Source organism: Glycine soja, chromosome 13 (genome assembly GCF_004193775.1).
Source record: "Glycine soja cultivar W05 chromosome 13, ASM419377v2, whole genome shotgun sequence".
Lineage (NCBI taxonomy): Eukaryota > Viridiplantae > Streptophyta > Magnoliopsida > Fabales > Fabaceae > Glycine > Glycine soja.
The window spans coordinates 20,123,882-20,146,096 of NC_041014.1; the positions used below are offsets into that span (position 1 = coordinate 20,123,882).

The following is a 22,215-nucleotide window of genomic DNA, read 5'->3' on the forward strand; positions in this document are numbered from 1 at the left end:
TTTTGAAAGATTTTGGTTTTACAGTAAATTTTGTGAAGTCAAGCAAGCCAGAGATCCAGCATGATATTCACAAAATTTACTCACTTTATTGAAACACGTCAAGCAAGTCGGACACCCAGCATGGAGTGCGTGAAACGTGAAAAGGAGAATTGAGTGTTCATTTATGTGAGAATTTTACCCTTTTTTAAAAAAGACTTTAGTTTTGTGATAAATTTTGTGAACTCAAGCAAGTCGTAGACCCAACATGTCATTCACAAAATTTACTCACATTATTGAAACACCATCAAGCAAGTCGAAGACCCAATATGAAGTGCACAAAGCGTAAGCGTATACTAAAGAATGTTAATGTGAATTTACAAAAATAAATAAATAATTGACATAGTGCTAGAAAATCAAATAAATAGAATGAGGATATAAAGAGATAGAATAGAAGTGAGGAGTAGACTTAGTAACTAAGAATGCGGGATTGAAACGTGGGGGAAATAAGATGAATAACAAGATATTTACAGTACATTACTAATTAAAGTAACTTTCTACGCAATGATAAAAATAAAATCAAATTGAAAAATAAAATGAACAATATAAACAATAAAGAAACAAAATAAAATAAAGAGTCATCCACTAATATTTATAATTATTATTTTTTTTTGTCTTTTTTACTTTATAAAGTCAAAGGATTGACTTTGACTTAGTCAACACTGACGAAGTGTTGACATGGTGAGCCTAGTAACCATCCTAAGTGGCAGGGGTGCATATATAAAGTAGAGGGTGTAATCATCAATTTTATTTTATTTTGGACTTTAAAAAAAACATAACTAGGTCCAAAATGAAAGAAGGTACATGTGTTGAGAAAGAGAGTGTAAATATCGGTTTCTATTTTATTTCAAATTTCAAAAATACGGGCTAAGCCAAAAAATGAAAAGAGTACATGTGTTAAAAAAATATATGAAACGTATAACTAGCGGTTTTTATTTTATTTCCGCAAAAACGGACTAGGCTCAAAATGAGAAAAAGGTGTATGTTTTAGAAAAAAGGTGTAAATAGTGGTTTCTATTTTATTTTAGACCTCACGAAAACGGGCTAGGCCTAAAATGAAAAAAGGTGCATATCTTAAAAACGCGATGTAAACATTAATTTTTTTTGGGTTGGGTTAGAGTCGTGTCAGAGCAATCCGGCCTAACCCACGATTATGCAACAGGGTTGGAAAACCCTAGTTGCCTCATACAAAAAATGGCGCGACCAAAGGGAAAACCACCACGGAGGGTGACACCCCGCCCTCGGCACCACTGGTGCAGGGTCTAGTAGCGTCAGGCTACCAAGGGGATGATGACTGTCGCGCGGCAGGGACATCGCCATGATGGCACACGGGCTTCATCGAAAAACAAAATAAAAGAAGGAAGAAAAAGAGAAAAGAAGAAAAGGATGATAGAATGCAAAAAAAAAAATGAAACAAAATAAAACAACAAGAAAAAAAATCATATCATCGTGTACAAATCTTGTTGGTGACCATGGAGCTCACCGGCGAGATGAACGACAAAGCTATGGGCAAAAACAAGAGAAAAAAGAAGAACAAAAGAGAGAAAGATGTAGAAGAAGAAGAAAGGAAGGATAAGAAGAACGTGAGAGAGAATGAGGGAGTGAGGGGAGTACCTTGAGACCCCTCTCCCTTCGCTTACAAAACTTGTCAAATTACGCTGTCGGATTGGTCCATTTTTCGTCCTCAGGATCTGTGCCTCCTCTGTGCATTAATTGCACAAACTTTCCTTATTTCCTTTTTGATGTGTTGTGCCCCTTATGTTGACCTAATGGGCTTTCCTCAAGAGCCCAATAGGTCACACAGTCCTATTTTTGTATACGCTTTCTTCTCTCTCTCCCTCTCTCTCTTTTTGCTTTTTTTGTTATTGTTCCTTTTTGGTTTTTTTTTCTTAAAACTTTTTTTGTTCTCTTTTTCTTCTGTTTTTGTTTTTTTTTCTTTTCTTTATTTCTTTTTTGTTTTCTTTTCTTCTCATTTTTTTTTCATTTTTTTACTTATTTTTTTGGGGGCCCGGACATAATTAGGGTCTGACAGCTACTCTTCTTCACTTATCTTTTATTGAAAGTAAAAGATAAATAAAGACAAAGACATTATTTTTGTTTGGATGATTTTTTGAAAGATCACAACATGAGAATGAAGAATCTTTAGGGAAAAAAAAAGAATTTGGTGTACCAACAAAATAAGGAACTTTGAGTTCAACGACAAGGCATGGAAACAAGTCTCATGAAACAAAAAGCATAAGACTTTGAGTTCTATGAAACACAAAGATAGAGGACATTGAGTCCTATGAAAACATAACGACAAAGGACATTGAGTCCTATAAAATATAAAGACAGAAGATGTTGAGTCCTATGAAATGTAAAGCAAAGGACGTTGAGTGTTGTGAAATGTAAGGCGAGGACGTTGAGTCCTATGAAAACATAAGGACAAAGGGCGTTGAGTCCTATGAAACATAAAAGCAGGGGACATTGAATCCTATGAAACATAAAGGCGAGGACGTTGAGTCCTATGAAAACATAAAACAAATGACGTTGAGTCCTGTGAAACATAAAGGCGAGGACGTTGAGTCCTATGAATCATAAAGACGAGGACATTGAGTCCTATGAAAACATAAAGCAAAGGACGTTGAGTCTTGTGAAACATAAAGGTGAGGATGTTGAGTCCTATGAAAACATAAAGCAAAGGACGTTGAGTCCTGTGAAACATAAAGGCGAGTACCTTGAGTCATATGAAACATAAACCAAAGGATGTTGAGTTCTATGAAACATAAAGACAAAGGATGTTGAGTCCTATGAAACATATAGCAAAGGACGTTGAGTTTTGTGAAACATAAAGGCAAAGACGTTGAGTCCTATAAAAATATAAAGACAAAGGAAGTTGAGTCCTATGAAACATAAAGATAGAGGATGTTGAGTCCTATGAGAATATAATGCAAAGGATGTCGAGTTCTTTGAAACATAAAGACATAGGACATTGAGTTCTATGAAACTAAAAAGCAAAGGACGTTGAGTCTTGTGAAACATAAAGATAAAGGACATTGAGTCCTATGGAACTAAAAGCAAAGGACGTTAAGTCCTGTGAAACATAAAGACATAGGATATTGAGTCCTATGAAATTAAAAAGCAAATGAAGTTGAGTCCTATGAAACATAAAGACAGAGGACATTGAATTCTATGAAATATGCTAATAGGTACTACTACCCAAGGGCTCAACCTTATAAGAAAGCAAGAGGTTGACTCTTTAAAAGGGTCACTCATCCCAAACTCAAAAGATAGGACATTAGATTTTGGAAACTTAAATATAAAGAGAAATCTATGCACTTATAGCCTGATATAAAGCATATGAGTTTTGGAATGCATTCTGATGAATGAAAAAGGCATACAAACTTTGCCCTAAAGTGCAGTAGGCTTTGTACCCAATAATGCAACACAAAAGGTTTTGAATCATGAAAATTGTGCAATGCTCACGACATTCTTTCTCTCTTATTATACTTTCTTTCTTTCTTTTGTGAAAAACACATATAGACTGTCTCTTTCTAAAAGATGTTATTAGTCATGAAACCTCATCCTATCCTTTTACAAATTTCTTTAGAGACTCCCTCAGGGTGTATGTTTTGTTTGATTTAATCACTAGACAATTTTGTATGATGGAAGTGGAGCCATTTGACATTTAATCAATCAACTAAAATATTGATCCTAAGGTTCTTCCCTTTCTTTTTGTTTTAAAAAAACTTTGATTATTCAACATAGCAAGGAAATGTAAGGCTTTGGGACTGACCGCGTACACTATTGAAGGATGGCAATGGATTGTTACAATTTGGTATATGACTAAGTGAAACTTTCCTGATTTAAGATCATAAAGGGATGTCATGGGTTTTTCGATCCCGCTGAAGCTTGATGACATGGACTGATTCTTAAAGAATTTATATAACAAAGACTACCCTTAGATTTGAAAGGAACCCTAGGGAGTCTACGTGAACGACTAACGCCAGATGTACCCTACTATTACAATTGTCTTTGGGCACCTTCCACAAGCTCCTGGTCGAATGAGTTTGCTTCTCAAATGTACAAGTGCAATCCTTCAGGATTCTTTTTTTAACAATCCAAACTCAAAAGCAAAATTAGCTATTCCTTGATCCACATGGGCTTTATTGGGCTTATAATGTGTCAGGGGGTAACAGAGCTATGAAAGATAGGATTAGAAAGGCTCAAAGAGTGTTTAAGGGTTATATTGAGTAAGAACCTTAAGAGTCTTGCTTGTACTTTTATTCATTTCAACCTTTTGGTTTGGACTCTGTTCCATTTGTCTTATACATTAATCCTTATTGCACTTTTGTGCCTTCCTTGTAAAATTTGGAGGTTTTTTGTCTCCTTTTGCTTTACTCGCCTTTGACATATTTGCTTTTTTCTTCTTTTGTGGTTGTTGTTGTTGTTGTTGTTTTTTCATTATTACCCAACCTAGAGCTTAGTAAACCTCATGCATGTGTTGTTTGCATTGCTCTCCTCGTAAGTTTAGCAATGGTTACTACTCTGGGTTTTTGTTTTATTTTGGTTTTTTTTAAGAAAACAAATATGTTATGGCTCGGAGGGGATATCAAGGGATAAATTAGTGTTTGGGATGAAGAAACACGACCATGTATCATTTCAAATCTTGACTAGAGACTCTTACAGTTTGGATTTTGGGACAAAACCTCTGATAACACGCTCTTGATTGTTTTTTTTCTTTTTTTTATTATTACCCTAAATTTTGCCTAGGCTGCCCTTTTGGGTTTTCAACCTACCGGTGAGATTTTCTTATCTGTCCCATAGGTTCGCTTGAAACTCATGCATGGTGCCTGCATTGCCCTAGTGTAGGGTTCGGAGGTATCCATTGTTGTCGTTTGTCACATCCTGGTAGCAAGAAGAAATGAAAGAAACTGTGCAGGTTCTCGAAAAAGAATTTTCAAGGACAAGAAATATTTAAAGGATTTTCAATTAACAAATTAAGCCAAATAACTCTTGCTCTTCACAAATTTTTTAAGAAAGACAACTTTTAAGAAAGATAGGATGAGGCGTAGGAATGCCTGTACTTATTATTTATTGATTTGAAACACAGTCAATCAAATGTTTATTCAACTTTACTCGTCGCTTACGGCACCCTTACCAAACGTGTAGAACATGGCATTTCTGATTTGGCAGACTTGGAGATCAACTCTAGAGCGCAGGTTACTTGAGCAAACAAGCTAGTGACATACATTCATATTCTAGTGAAGGTTAACTAAATATGAAAAGATGTAATTGTGAAAGAATGATAGACAATGGCATCAAATTCATCCATATTATTAGCATTGTGACTGTTGTTTACAATAATAGCATAAACCTTAAAATCCTAATGAGTCCTTGGAGACATCCAACAAAAACCTTGAAATTGCCCCAAGCATCATGCATAGTATTGCTTGACGACGTCAAAATTCACAAGCGATTGTCCTCCTTAAATCTAAGTCAACATCCATGAATTAGACTTTGCACCTTATGTTTCAGGGTCATATAGTGTTCAATGGAATGCCCCAGAACTCCCCCATGATAAGCACATGTCACATTCGAGTTGTATCCTCAGGGAAATGGAGGTTGAGGAATCTTTGTTGGGCTTTATGGCTACCATTGCATTATTAAGCATATACGAGAGTAAGTCAACATATGACATCGGGATTTGGGTGAATTCTACAGGCTTTTTTTTTTTCTGGGAAATTCCTTCCCTAGATGGTGTTTTGGTTGGTCTTAGGGGTGGTGTTTGGTCTTGGATGTGCAGCGGGTGGATTTTGTGGCCGATTTAGGGGTGGCCTTTGTGGCTGATTGGGTGTTCTTGGTTGGTAGGGTGATAGGTAATGGGTAGGATTGATATTGGCTGAGTAGTGATATTGTTAGGGAGGATATTGGTACATGGGATTATAAGCGGCTAGTGGAAAGTTTGGCCATGCGGGAAGTGCAGCCACAACATAAGGTTTTCCCACCTTCTTCCTCTTGGGTCCCCCACTACCAAGATTTGCAAAAGCAACATAATTAAATTTTCCTTTCCTCAGACCTGCTTCTGTTCTCTCGCTAGCAAACACTAGATCTACAAAAATCAAAGACATCTAACCTACCATTTTCTCATAATAGAACACCAACAATGTATCCATTATCATGGTTATTATCTCTCTCTCCGTCATGGGGGTACTACTTGAGCCGCTAAATCTCTCCACCTTTGAGCATATTCTTTGAAAGATTCATTATTTGTCTTGCACATGTTTTGTAGTTGTATTCTATCTGGAGTCATGTCAGAGTTGTATTGATACTGCCTAATGAAGGCATCCATAAGATCCTTCTAGGAGCGGACCCGAGAGGGTTCCAAGTTAGTATACCAAATAATAGCTACCCTAACCAGGCTTTCCTGGAAAAAAAATGCTTCAACAACTTTTCATCTTTCGCATATGCCTCCATCTTCCTACCATACATCTTCAGGTGATTCTTTGGGCAAGTGGTCCCCTTGTATTTATCAAAGTCTGGCACCTTGAACTTTGGAGGAATAACCACGTCGAGTACCAAGCACAATTCTGACATGTCAGTAAAGTCAAAATTTCCTCCTTCTTCAATGACCCTCATCCTTTCCTCTATATGATCAAATTTTTCCTTTTCGACTATAGGAGGAGGTCCTCCTCCCATCACAAAACGTAAGGGTTGTGATGGTGGTCGATACTGAGGGGCCTGCAAAGCTTTTGGCACAGGGACTCTAGAAAGTGCATGCCCTTTAGTGGTATATCCTGGATAAACCCCAAAACCGGTTATAGTGTGGTCTTGGGGAGCTTTATGTGTTTCCCTATGGGTTGAGAGACATGGGCAGGGGTATGATCAAGTTGAGGTTGTTGACTCTTAATGAATATGGGTGTAGAATTACCGATATTCTCACCAGGAGCAGATACAGTAGTGGGTGGTGTATAATTGGGAGGCAAACCATATGGTGGAAAAGAAGACATATTATGGACCTGAACATAATAAGGCCTATATGCATTTGTCTCCGCCTCGCCTCCTTGACCTACTACATTTGAGACTGGGCAGCTTACTTGATTGAAATCGGGCGAGTGAATCGTGTCCCTCTCAGTAGCAGTACTGGCAGCAACAGCTATAGCAGCATTGACATTCATCATCTTCCTCATGCTCATTATCGCCTCCATCATCATTGTCATATGCTACTTCATGGTCTCCATCTCAGTCATCATTTGTTCCTGTACTTGTTCTATGTTACTCATTATCTTAGTCTTGACATGCGTCTGGTATGGGTGACGTAAAGCGTAGTCTTTCTTTCGTAGCACAATGATTACTTTTTTTTTATTTCAAGGAAAGAATGTAATGAGCAATGCATAACAATGTGAAAAAACAAATAAGCATGAATGCATGTAAATGATAAGTTGCTAAAGCATTGCGAATTTTACACGAAACACTCAATAGAACATATGGTTGAATCAACTCTAATTTTCATTAGGCAAAATTTCATTTTTGGTCCCCCTAGTTGTCTTCAATTTCGATTTTAGTCCCCCTTTAAATTTATTCAAGAATTTAGTCCCTCAGTTATGTCAAATCCTATAAATGTGGTGCCTAAGCTCAGATTTGAACGTTCACTGTCACAAAGAAACGTTGATTGTGACGTGTCACGTTCTGATTGGACATGAAAAGGTGCGCCCAAGAGCCAGCTCTAACATTTTTCTGTTTATCGTTCAATCAGAACGAGACACATGATAGTCAATGTTTCTTTGTGACAGTCGAAGTTCAAACCTGGGCTTGGGGATCATACTTATAGGATTTGACATAATTGAGAGACTAAATTTGTGAATAAATTTAAAAAGGGACTAAAATCGAAATTAGAGATAACTAGGGGGACCAAAAATACAATTTTGCCTTTTCATTAAAACAATATTGTTCATTACATCCCGTCAAAGTCAAAGTGTAAATGGAAATAAAACATAGGCACATCAGCGGTTCCTAATTATGTAAGTATTAGCTCAATCATGTGTTGGTAGTAGTCAAAGAGGCTATGTAAACCCAATTCATCTTCTGCCTCAACTTTCGCAAGCTGGATAATTCCATACTTTGACCTTGACTTGATAAAACCCTTTCTTAAAAGACTGTGCTCGGTTTGACCCTTCCAAGGAATATAAATTTTGATCGTCAACACTTCGACAACCTATCATAGAGGAGATATGATGAATGAGCAAGACATACTTATGCTATGCATGACAGATGTATTTATAAGATTGACATAAGACACCCGAAAGATCAGCCTTTCTTGCTAACAATGCATTAGATACCATGTTCACCTGATTTTCGATCATTTTTAGGAAAAAGGACTGTATAACCCTAACATGGTTTGTTTATAGCTGTCACCATGGTACCTAACACGTGTAACTAAGAACGCGATGTAAACTTTCACGCTTCATTGTGACTTTTTTTTGCGATGCAAAGGAAAATGCAAGGCATGAGTAACTATATGATAGAATCATGCATGAGTGAACATAACATGTGAATGATGACAACAAAATGTATGTAATTGTCTGAACAAAAAACATGCTAAATGAATATGTATAAAAATGCAATGACTTATGCAAATGTGGTGTATGAATATGATAAATGATGAATGCAAAAATGATATGTCCATCATGATGCCATGAAGAGATGGATGATGCAATCATGAAACAAGGCAGGGTGAGTTTGCTCCATGTCCTTAATTCAGGAACCTAACGAAAGGGTAGTCCACTATCCAGTGATAACTTCCAAGGATAGTTTCATGTAACCTCACTGACCTCTAGAGATATCATCCTCTTAGGTAACAACATTGCGGAGATAGGGACTACCAGCGACAATGCCTCACCAAAAGAGGAAAACTCTATATGAGACTTCATTGTCACTAAGTGAGTCGGAGACCCAACATGACCACAAATCAACCTTCACTCTCTATGGCTCATATAGACACGGGTATAGGGCCCAATATCTCAAAGTGTGTGCAAAAATTGTAGGTGTTGTGTGTGAACAGAGCAACCTAAGAAATACCCGACCCTACCTTCAAAACAACCAGAAAATTCTTAAGCAGATACAACAAGTATAACACATGTCGTCTACCCTAGGATTCAATGACATAATTTATTTCTAACTATGAAGGTAATAGATACAAGGATACACACCCAGAAGTAACAACGTAGCAAATGTTATATACAAGCATGAGCGAAACAAAGAATAAAAGAAACGAGATTGAAGCAAAACCACAAAATGAACGGTAGTGGAATGAAATGATAATGAACAGGAGCACAACGAAAGGATAAAAGAGAAAGGGAAAATAAAAAATAAAAAGTCACGATAAAATTACACAATTGATCTAATGGCTTAACTCTCTAACAGGTCCCTAGTGGAGCCGCCATTTGTCGCAACATGGGTCACGACAGGATGACGAAATAAAATTCAAATAAATTGTTTCTCAAAAAAGGAAAACTTGGAGAGTCGCTACCAACATTTATTTAAGGAAAACACCGGAAAAACCAAAAAGATAAGGAATGGTCTACGATTTGAGGAAAAAAATGATTTGGGAGTTGTTTACTTATAAGGAAGGTGTTAGCACCCCACACACTTGTCATGAAGACGACAACATTTAATCGAGTTTGATAAAAAATAAAGTGACTCTTTTAATTATTATTTTCCCTTGAGAGCATGAGTTATGTTTGTTATATTTTTTTTTGTTTATTTAGAAAAAGAAAGTGAATTTTTATCTTTTTTTTAAAAGAAGGGAATTCTCCGTTTTTTGAATTTTTCAGGTTGACAAGGGATTTGCCCTTACTCCTACGTATCTTCGGGTGAAATGAGAAAATCAGACTTATGTAGTTCTTTGTAGAAAAAAAGCTTGTGTGTTTGGTTGATTTTATTTTATTAATTTTTTTTGAAAGATTTTGATTTTGCGGTAAACTCTGTGAAGTCAAGCAAGTCGAAGACCCAACATGACATTCACAAAATTTACTCTCACTTTATTGAAACACCGCCAAGCAAGTTGGAGACCCAACATGGAGTGTGTGAAATGTGAAAAAGGAGAATTGAGTGTTCATTTATGTGAGAATTTTACCCTTTTTATAAAAGACTTTAGTTTTTTGGTAAATTTTGTGAACTCAAGCAAGTCGGAGACCCAACATGTCATTCACAAAATTTAATCACATGTTATTGAAACACCACCAAGCAAAATGGCTAGGCCCAAAATGAAAGAATGTGTAACCATCCTAAGTGGTAGGGGTCCATATATAAAGTAGAGGGTGTAACCATCAATTTTATTTTATTTCGTACTTAACAAAACAACAAAATGCTAGGTCCAAAATGAAAGAAGGTGCATGCGTTGAGAAAGAGGGTGTAAATAACGGTTTCTATTTTATTTCCGCAAAAATTAGCTAGGCCCAAAATGAAAAAAGGTGCATGTTTTTAAAAATAGGGTGTAAATAATGATTTTTATCTTATTCCAGATCTCAAAAACGGATAAGGCGCAAAATGAAAAAAAGTGCATATCTTAAAAACATGGTGCAAACAATAATTTGTTTTTTGTTGGTTGGGTTTGAATCGGGTCAGGGTAACCCAGCCCAACCCGTGATTATGCAACAGGATTGGAAAACCCTTGTTGCCTCACACAAAAAACAGCGCCACCAAAGGGTAAACCATCAAATAGGGTGGCGCCTTGCCCCCGCCACCACTGGTGCAAGGTCTAGCGGCGCGGGGTTGCCACGGGGATGACAACGGTCGTGCAGCAGGGACACTGCGATGATGGTGCAAGGGCTTCACCGAAAAACAAAAAAATAGAAGGAAGAAAAAGAGAAAAGAAGAAAAGGATGACAAAATGTGAAAAAAAACATGACATAAAATAAAACATCAACAAAAAAAAATGATATCATCATGTACAGATCTCGCCAGTGACCATGGAGCTCACCGCGAGACGAATGACGAAGCTACGGGCAAAAATGAGAGAAAAAAGAAAAAAAAAAGAAGGATGTAGAAGAAGAAGAAAGGAAGGAGAAGAAGAGCGTGAGAGAGAATGAGGGAATGAGGGGATTACCTTGAGACCCCTTTCCCTTCGCTTACAAAACTTGCCAAATGACGTCGTCAGATTGATTCGTTTTTCATCCTCGGGATCCATGCTTCCTCTTGTGCATTAATTGCACAAACTTTCCTCCTTTTCTATTTTATGCATTGTACCCCCTTTCTTGACCAATGAGCTCTCCTCAAGAGCCCAATAAATCACCCATTCTTTTTTTTTTCCAGGTTTTCTTCTCTCTCTCTCTTTGCTTCTTTTTTTTATTGTTCCTTTTTGTTTTTTTTCTTTATTTTTCTTAATACTTTTTTTTGTTCTCTTTTCTTTATTTTTTTTGTTTTCTTTTCTTCTCTTTTTTTTTCATTTTTTTTTTATTATTTTTAGGTTCGAATCGAACAGAATTAGGATCTAACATTCTCCAAATTGAATATTCAACCTCATGATTCTTTTAAGTTAAGAATAGTTAGTGAACACCTAGTTCCCTTACCCTTAAGGATTCTTTGCCTTCAAGCTTGTTTTTCTTTAATTTCAGATAAGGAATTAAGGCTTTTAATCAAGAAAAAACATTTATTTACCTAAAAAATTAATGATTTAATTAAATTAGTAAATCCGTATAGTGAATTAGAGAACAAATTTAAATTAACTCCATTTCAATAATTCATGGGTTACTTTTTTTTTTTTTTTTTACATCAAGGTACCTCCCAACCAACAATGGCTAATTCCTTTGAGAGAGGTCACCAAAATAAATATTATTTCTTCTAACAGTCTTTTTCATACATATAATTAAAAATCTAACCCAATTTATGAGTGAAATAGATAAAAAAAAATTCTTCATTAATTGCATTAAAAAATTTATTTTGCACCCTCTGTGCTTTGAGATAAAAGAAAAAAAAATTCAAAAACAATTCTTCGATACGTTCTGTAATTTAACTTATTTTTTTCTTTCAACAAATGAAATTCAAATATTTTCTTTTGGATTCTTATTGTAAACTTCTCTTGTTGTGTCAATTATTCTTTGATCCTTGAGAATGATATATAACACTCAACTTGATACACTCACCAAATATAATTAAAATTCTACAATACATAAATATATATATACTGCAGTTTTTTTTATCAAAAGAATTGCGTAACTCTAAGTTCTCTATTAAATCTAAACATATTTTCATAACTTTTTTTTTCAGATTCAAAATAATAAAATTTGTTTGTGTTCCATAAATAAATAAACAAAATATTCAAAATTTTTTCATTGTTTTCTTTATTGAGAATTAAAATATTTTTAAAGTTAATGTAATTTTGCACCTTTAATTAGATATAATCATTTTAGAACCAACGTTGCAGGGTGTTAATATATTTTGTACATGTATTTTTGTTTTGAAACTATTTTCCTTTAAAAGGAACTTTCCAATACTTTTCCAAAATAAACCTCAGGAATGAATATTCCACATTTTTTATCCATCAAGTTTTTTTATTAGTCGTTGGTCACAATTCTTGTTACGACAAATAGAGAGTAATTAGATTAATTATGCATGATTGTTTTAATTTAACTAATATGTAATTTCAAGTTCACACTCAAGTGTAGTTGAAGTGACTAGTAATATAAGCTGGTAAAACATATGACAGAAGTTTAATTTTGATTATGTGAAAAGGGTTAGCATTTATGAAAATATCTTATTTTTAATAATTTCAAGTTCAAGTAATGTGTAAAAAAACTGAACCAACTCAGTTACAACTCATAGTGTAAAAAAATAAAAATAAAGATCGAGTTTTAACTCCACGAATAAAAAAATGTTTTATAATAAAGGACTCTTGATGATTTCTCTGCCCCAAAAATAATTAATCTCTCCAACTATAGATTAAGGAATATCCCTCCACACAATTAAAAAATGAAATGGTATCAGAACGGCATTCTTCATGCAGTCCATTTCTCATGAAAAGTTACAAGTTCTAGGTATGGAAAGGTAAGGTGCCAACCCATTGAAGCATTTTCTTTGGCATTGCATAGTCACCAAAGCGAACTGCTTGCTCGTTATGGCAACATCTGTCCCATTAGAACTGACTGGATGCACGGTAGCCGAAAGGTTACATAATGCTCACTCACTCACTCATATATTTGTTTTTATTATATCCATCTTTTAATTTTTATCTAATATTCACTTTTCTCGTTTATACTACCTTTCTTTTTGACGTACCATGCACTGAAGGGCTAGATACAAGACATAACTTATAACCCCTTTTATCAAACTCAAAACAACCACTATTTGCTCCCTCAAACCGCAACAACTATTCATAAGTGTACACAATCCAAATATTCAATGCTAGCCGTAACCAACAACTCACTATCAATTGACACGGTGCAAAGTTAACTAAAAGTACAAAATTTATAAATGTAATAGTACTAATATATATTTTTTGACTGGAGTATAGTGCTAATATATTCTCACCATGTTTTTTTAATAAAGGCTATTTATTGATTCGTTCATTATTGTTCTAGAGAGAATGATTGACATATTACTACTACTTATACAGAACAACTATATTCTCGTTTAATAGGTGGATTCTAACCATGCTTTGTGTATGCAACCGTATAAATATGAATAAGAAAAACTTTGTTCTCAAAAAATTGTACATTTTTTTTCGGACAACACATGATAATTCTACTTGATTCAAGTAAGATTATTCTGAGTGAATAATATATATAGTTTATTTTTTCTTATAAACCATAAATATTTTTTATTGAAAATAAATTATCATATTTGAGTAGAATATGACTACAATAGACAAAATTATTTATGAGTATTTAGTGTAATTGTATAATAATTAAGTTGAAACAATCTCATCAATCGATCAACACACTAGTTTAAATATTCGACACAATTACATTCCCAATTGCGGGTATACATATCATATGATGAACACCTAAATATGCTCACTCTTCATGTGGGGACCATTGGATCGATGTCCTTCCTCATAGAGCAGACAGGTCTATGGAGATCCATTATTGAGTATCTCTATGGCAATGGCAAATAATGCATTACAGAGAACCATATGCCTTGTAGCTTGCTAGCTAACTTAATTATTAAAGCACACAACGGTACTTGACTAATAAATAAACCAGAACAAAAGTTCTTGAGGTCGCATGAGTGTATTATATGATGGGAAATGTGAAGGGTTTAGAAAAATACCCACAAGATGTGTTTTGATAATTTAGCTTATGAATATACAAATGTAGTTTTTTGGGTTACAAATCATAATGTGAAATGTATTTTAATTGGCAATAATACCATGAAAGGTCCTTTTCTTTTCTCCTTTTTTTTTTTTATTTCTCAGGTGTGGTCTATTGGGAGCAAAAAGGTCACAACTAAAAGGCACTCAGATATTCTGAATTGCCTCGATTATCACCCATAATAGGGAAAAAGCATGTAACGAAGTACTAATATTTGCATATATTTTCTCTCACAGAAATGATTGAAATATTCATGAGTGCAAACTGCAAAGCTGTTTGATTTTGGTATAATAACATAGTTACAAAGGGGTTCGGTTAAATGTGTTAAGGAATGCCCATTTTCTACCAATAATAGGAGCTTCTAAGCTTTGGCATATTTTAATTTAACGCACCAATGATGAAACTGAATCTAGTGGCAACGTTTCTTTACACGTATGAAAATGAATGGCAAGGTTCCAAGGCTTGGAAACATGTTTGGTGTCCCCATCATGACTCGTGTCTTCTTCAAATCAAGCACTTTGAGTGGATTCCAACTCCTCCTCAACCATTTATAAGATTCACCAATTAGTGGATTTCCCTTTCACGCACCTAACCTCTTTGAAAACAAAGACATTAAACTAGAAATCAGATCTATCACACATTGTTTAAAATATTAGTACTATTTTCAGATACCACTCTAATGATATTTGATCGAGGTTGGTTCTGTCAAATCAAATCAGGGTGCCCAATTAATGGCTAACATAACATTTCTTTAGCAATTATACTTCTCGGTTTAGGCCAATTAAACAAGGATGGGGCTATCAATAGTTAAATTTTAGGGTATGTTAGGAATTAATTAGGATCACCAAGATCAATCAAAGTGCTTCTTTTAATTAGTTTTTTTTATCCCAGATCTTACTCCGTTTATCTTTATCTGAAGAAGTCTTAAAATATATAGTGAGGATCATAATAATATACATGTCTATCTGAGTCAGATTTAGAGTTTGTAGCATCTTATTAAGACTTATTAAAATTACGTAATTTAACCATTGTGCTTGTGTCTTTTTCCAACTTTGTCTGACAAAAGGGTGAATATAGATGCCCTGTATACAAGTTGGGAGGTACAGGACCAAGCAGGTTTATGTACTGTGAGACTGAGACTGAGACTATAATTGTCACATATCTTCTTCAAAATTAATGGCTTACCCTTTGTTTGGTAATGGCGTGACCAACTCACATTTCACGCTTAGAACCTTGACCTTAAGGGAATAGGGTGGTTGGCAATAATGGAAGTGATTGTCAGGGCTTAGTGTGATTCAATGGTGGGACTTGAGTTTTTTAGCATAGGGTTACTTCTTTGAGAATATTAGGTGTAACTTGTTTAGTAATGCAAAATGTGCACAAATGGAGTAAGGAAAATGTGGCCAAATAGAAACATGAATAATTGCTAACCAAAGGTGGCCATCATCACGGTTTTCTGGCCAGCTTGTTATAGTATCTATGCTCCCACGTCCCACCTATGATTTGAATTTTTTTTATACCTTTTGAACAATTATTACAATTGGTCATTAAGAAGTAATGCAAAGCATGATCCACATCGCTTTCTGTGTATACACAACAACGTGGATTTTTAGTCACAGTTGAATTTTGAGGCTATTCCTAATCCTTGATATTTCCTACACATGACTCGTGAGTCATGATGATAAGGATATATATGCTTGCATGCGAAACCAACCTTACTATTGTTGTAACTATTATATACTATAGTATATTGTTCACATAAATTTATATATTATTAAAAATACTACAAACTCAAAAAATACACAATGAATAGAATTAAGATTTTCCAACTCAATTAGCCACCCACATTTGTGTCAGTGTGGCATGTCTTCCCAAAAGGACAAATCTTCCCAATTATTAACATTTCTTTTCAGGATAAATCCAAATGTCAATACATTTTCAACACGCGTGTACTTCTCAACCAGTGAACTTCTATTTCACCTGCATGACAAGGGGTATCTTGACAACTGTATTGTTATATACAGCTGTCGCTACTCTTGTGTGAAAGATTTATCTGGCTCAGATTGTGGAAATGAGGGTTGAGACACCAAGTTCAAGATTAATTTCACATGGTTTTCGTTTCTTTAAATAATTTTTCTCTAGTGTTCACCTTCACTTAATTGGCTGCGGGACTAATAAATCTTTAGTTCTTTAGTATAATATTTAAAGGAACCCGAGAACACTACTATCTATAAGTTTCTAGAGTTATAAATATTTATGCCATATCATATGTTGTATTGTTGTTGGTCACGAACCCTTATCAACGATCTTAAATCTATTCCAAGATCGAGATCAGAATATAAAATTTGACAAAATAATCACTATAACCGTAATGTTGATCACATATATGTATAATGGGTCTACATTTTATTTTGTTTGGTTAACTAGAACAAGCATTCAAATATATAATTTAAATCCAAAATTTATTATTCCTTTGTTGAGGGACGTATTCAAAGTAGCAATATCAGTGCATTGCTTAAACAAATAATCAAAAGAGTTCGATCATGTTTGCTTTAATTAATATAAGAAGTTATTGTTTTTAGATTTCTCTCATGAAAGGGATAGTAATTATTCTTTAAAATAAATAAGATACGCGCGTGAACTTCTTTTATCTTCACTATTGTTTTTTTACAAAGTAACTTTACCGTACAGCATTTCATATACTCATTTCTTATTTATATTTCTAAAGTTGTAAATTATTTATATAATTTATCTATTCAATTTCATGTAGTGTACTACTTTTACATATTTATTGCCTCCATCCATCCTCTCAATTTTATTCACGTAACATCTTCAAACAACAAATTAGGTTAGAGTTTTAATTTAATTGATGTAACATTCATAATTTGCCTTCATAGTCAAAGGGAATCATTTTTTTTCTTTCAAGAAACGCCGTTTGCGGTGAAAACAGGTAATGCGAACAGGTTATAAATTGAATCATTTTGCATTTTTTTTTTAATTTTGGTACAAAGTCGTTTTGCACTTGTTGTGATGGTCTAAATCACCTTTTGAAGTTGAAGTTGTTGGTGATTTTCATTTTCAATACCACATTGTCCACACGTACGACAAGTACAATTCAGAGCAAGAAGGTTGACGCGCCACTCGCAATTGCGGCATAAAACATCAATTCTTTCACTATCCGCATGCGCATGCAAACGTGTGATGGAATAGATTACATTAGAAAAAGAAAATAGAGAGAGAACCTAGCTAGCTATTTCAACTTTGTTCCTCCCTAAAACTTTAAATTATGGAACACACTATTTCCTATTTCGAACAAGAAAAGGGATATAATTGGAACCACCCCTTGACCAAATTATGGGCTGGTGTCAATTTCCCTGAATTCATCTAAGAATCTACAACTTGTGGTATTGGGAACTCGTTCTTTTCCACTCCACCAAATGCCTCAAAAACTGCCCAACCTGTGAACAAAAAAAAATGATTTAGTTCATATACACCTCAGATTCATCGTTAACATATGAAAAAGATGTACTTAATAATGCTTGATTTTAATAACGTTAGACATTTAAAAGATTGATCTTACCTCTGTTGGATCTTGCAAAGTGTAGGAAGCATCAGTTTCTTTTGGAATTTTAGAAACTAGAATCCCAACCCCATGACCCCTCCTCCGTAAAACCTGATTATATCATATCCAATAAATCAATAAGTTAGAACAATAATAATAACACCAGCAAATTAATAGTAATATACGTGGAATATACTAACATAATAATAATAACATTAACAAGCTAGCAATCGTGGTGGTCGGCATTTGTTAATTACCTTAAAAGCATCTTCATCAGTTCGATCATCCCCAATATAGATTGGAAATACATTATCAGAATTAGCATATCCTGAAAATTAAAAAAAATAAAAGATAAAAGTTAGGACATATATCATATATGTAGCTCATGAGACACGTACCATTACCAACACCACCTTAATTTATTTCTTTTATAAAAAAAAAAAAAGAAGGCTATTTATATATGCATGAACACTTACCCAGTGACTCTAGCAAGAATTCAAGAGCCTTGCCCTTGTCCCATTTTATGGTTGGTCGAATCTCAAGCACTTTTCTCCCTTGAGTTAGCTTAAGTTTTGGGTACTCGTTGAGCACGAAGCTCACTTGTTCAGCCAATGACACCCAACTCTATAAGTAAAACACAAGTAAAATAACAAAAATAATTAGATATAATAAAACAATATTAGTCGTCAATTAATTAATTAACGTGTCTCGTGCGTGTGCAAGTGGTGTGGGAGCTATATTAAATTAACTATTTTGTTGAATGTTGGTACCTTTTCGTCAACACAGCGAAAGTGCACGGACAAGCAAAACTTGTTATTTTCTACCTTAGCCCCAGGGACAGACTTTGTTTTTTCCACCAAGATGTTGTACACCTGACCCCATAATAGAACAATGATAACGAGGCACAGTTAAAATCGTGCGTAAATATATGTGTTGAGAAAAATGATGAGCACGGAGAAGAATTAATTAACGAACCTCATTGATCATGGGCAAGAATTCACTAGCGGGTTGGAAGAGCACTTGTTCATTTTCCTGAAAGAAAAGAAAACAAAACAAAAATAAATAGGAATCTATGATTAGGAAGGAAGCACACCATGATAAGAAATCTTGGTTTCATTAATTTGGCTATGGAAAACTTTTTCTTACCTTCTTAGTACTTCGCTTATTTGTTGGTCCCTTGATGTCCATTCCATGGCTCCCAGCATAGTACAGTTCTGCCAATCTTACAAAGTTATACACCTGCAATTTTTTTTTTGAAAAAACAAATTAGTTCTGACAAAAACATTATGTTTTTTCAGTTTTGATTTAAAAAATAATAATAAAAAATGTACCTTGTCCAGGCACCTTCCACTCACGATGGCAGTGGGGAAATGCCTTGCTAAGTCCTTCAATGTGGTCCTCATCTGATTTATTATCAATGGAAATTACAAAAGGGAAAAATCAATTCCATTTCACTTATTATTCTTATATATATCAATTGAAAAATTGGAGTGAAAAAAAAAACAAACAAAGAGAGAATAAAAGGTGAACCTTTTTACTCATGTATGCTTTATCTGGATCTGCAACAATTGGGGAGAGAGTTCCATCATAGTCAAGAAAAGTCACAATCTGCTTTCCTTTGGACTCACATACAATCTGATCAAACATGCTCAGTGCCGAAGGGTGGTAAAGCTGCAACACAACACCGAACAGAGGTCAAGTCACACATAACAACAACCCCAAAAGATAAAAGGGTTTCAATCACTACACCTGGGTTGTTGTAATAAAACAAGACTTTGGTGCAATCTTATAACATTGATTTAATGATAAAAAAATAAAGAAAAAACTCATAAACTAATTTTTTCTACTAAAATAATTAATAATTAATATTTACTTAATAAAAAAAAAAAAGAATTTAGTGCTTACTGTCCAAGGACTTGTTGGGTCTTGGTTTTGTGTGGATTTGACTCGTGTGGGAGAAGAGGCTCTCATTGAATCAATCCATGTGTTAATAACTTTGGTCCCTCCTTTATTAACACTTCCATCTTCCAAAGTTTTCATTAAGAGCTTCTTCTGGGGTAGGCCCAAAACCCCACCAAGCAAGGCCATTATTCCAGGCACCGTAGCTCTAGGTAGAGCACTTGTGTTTGAAATCGACATTGCCAACTCCACAAGGGTGTTATTCACATTACGGTTCGTCATTCTACACCAAGTTTAGTAATAGTAACAATAGTTATAACAATAATAATAATAATAACTCTTGTGAGAAAGAAAAGAGAATGAGAAATGAGAAGAAGGGTCACGGGGTTATACACAGAGAAGGCAGAGAAGAGAACAGAGAGGGATGGTTATGGGTGTATTTGGATGGATGCTTCCTTTGCTCAACGTGGAATTTATAGGGGAGAAAAAAGGGTTTGAATAAAGAAAAAAAAAAGGAAATAAAAAATGGACTCGTTTTCTACTCGTTGGTGGGTTCAAGTCATGTATAAGAAGCGAGGGTGTGTGTGTGTGGTCAATTTATAAACTTCGGTTACACGGGCATAAACCGACGAAATTATCACCTCTTTTCGGCAACTATACTAAATAAGAAAGTAGGAGGGACCACATAGTAATCGCTCAGAAACCTCCTTTTCCAAGGTTTTTTTTTTTTTTCTTCTTCTTTTCTTTGAGGAGTAGGAGTTTTCACAATAATGAGGAACTTTTACTGATAATTTTGTTTCATAACCATTTTGCCACTAACTTGCTTTATCATATTCTATTAAGTTTAATAGCACCTTGCTTTTAGGATTATTATTTTTTTGAATAAAAGTAAAGAATGGTTTTAAGGATATATTACTCTGTGACCAACACTATTGAGTAATAGAAGAGTTAGTTTATGGTTACTTTACCATGATATAGTAATTTTTTTAATAAAAAAATAGTAAATTAAGATTCAAATATTTGTTAAGAAAAGTGTCTGTTTCTTTCTTCTTATTTCTTCTAGGGGTTTTTTAAGTGCTATCAAAACTAAATATATTTTTCTCAAATTACTATCAAACACTAAATATGTAGTTAACCCCCTCTCTTATTAGAAATTCAAAGATTGAATCTCTAACATTTAATATTTCTGAGGTGCTTCAAATACAACTTGCTTTTGAAAAATATGTTTGTGAAAAATAAAATAGAAAATTAATCTCTTTATGCATTAATCAGCGAGTTTTCTTTAAAATAAATAACCACTGACTCAGAGTATCAACCGAAGGAGGAAAATAATCCCATGTAAATGGATAATACAAGATTTTATTCAGATTCTTTTAGATATTGGAGCAAAGCACTATTTTCCATTTTATGGTTATTTTACAACTTGTTATTCTTAAATGTTATTTAAAGGGAAGAGTTCATTATAAGAAAACATCAAAGAACCTCTTTTTTTTAATTTTTAATTCTCCATTACCTAAAGGAACAATGCCATAATTACCATGCTTAACACATATTTTAGGCATGCATTTGTTGCCTCATTTTTATTTCCCTTCCTCCCTTCTCTCCCAAAATGACCTTTTCTAACTCTCTCACGAAAGGTGTTCAAACTTCCAAAATGTTCAATTGTAACCACTTATTCTTTTCCCATTTTTTTTAATATTTTGGGTGACAGAATCAACAGTTTCAAATTTTCTTCGGTACCTTTTTATGTTGTAACATTTATAATTCAGAACGTAGGTACTAAGAAACAGAATCATAGCATAGGTTATGCACTCGCCCCTTGTATAGTTTCACTGAAAAACAAGCTGCTCCAACCTAACTTGATTACACTAGCTATACAGTAAACTTTAAAACCAGCGGCACAAAATAATTGCTTTTCTCCCTCTTTCTTTGTTTTCTTTCACTCATCCCTCTTCCCTCTTCCATCATAATTTTTCATGCACGTTGTATAATTTTTATACGTTAAATCAAAATTTAGTATAGTTGGCTAATGCTCTTTATACAATTACATTTCATTTGTCAATCCAAAATTTAGTAGTTAGTTGCTTTACAATAACTTTAAGACGCGTGCGTAATAATTTCTCCTATATTAGGCGCCAAGAAGTACATATTTAATGGGAAAAAGCTATTCCCTGGAGCTTTAATTATGTGCGATTAAAAGTGTAAGAAACAAAAGATTTATCTTGTGCGTGACTAATAATGACATGTAGGAGGATTGAGAATAATTGTAAGACATGAAAAGGAACTGTGGTGTGTGAGTTTGATTTTCTACAATGTATTTCACCCCTTTTCGGTTTTTACACTTCATCGATCTCTAATTCTTCACTGTACGGCCTATCTTAATTAGGCAAAAGACAAAACCCTAAATAGTTTCCTTAAAGTACTTATAGT

The 22,215-nt window shown here is 34.3% G+C and overlaps 1 protein-coding gene across 1 annotated transcript; it reads right to left on the minus strand.

Annotated features, from left to right (window-relative positions):
• Positions 1–17,310: 17,310 nt before the first annotated feature.
• Positions 17,311–20,300, minus strand: LOC114381203 (probable trehalose-phosphate phosphatase H). Its single transcript, XM_028340400.1, has 11 exons — positions 20,179–20,300; positions 19,792–20,068; positions 19,417–19,557; positions 19,218–19,289; positions 19,033–19,125; positions 18,862–18,918; positions 18,657–18,758; positions 18,363–18,510; positions 18,144–18,214; positions 17,905–17,997; positions 17,311–17,782 (listed from the first exon to the last, which is right to left on the minus strand). Exons 2-11 carry the CDS (start codon positions 20,065–20,067, stop codon positions 17,717–17,719), a joined length of 1,119 nt encoding a protein of 372 aa, XP_028196201.1. The 5' UTR covers position 20,068; positions 20,179–20,300; the 3' UTR covers positions 17,311–17,716.
• Positions 20,301–22,215: the final 1,915 nt, after the last annotated feature.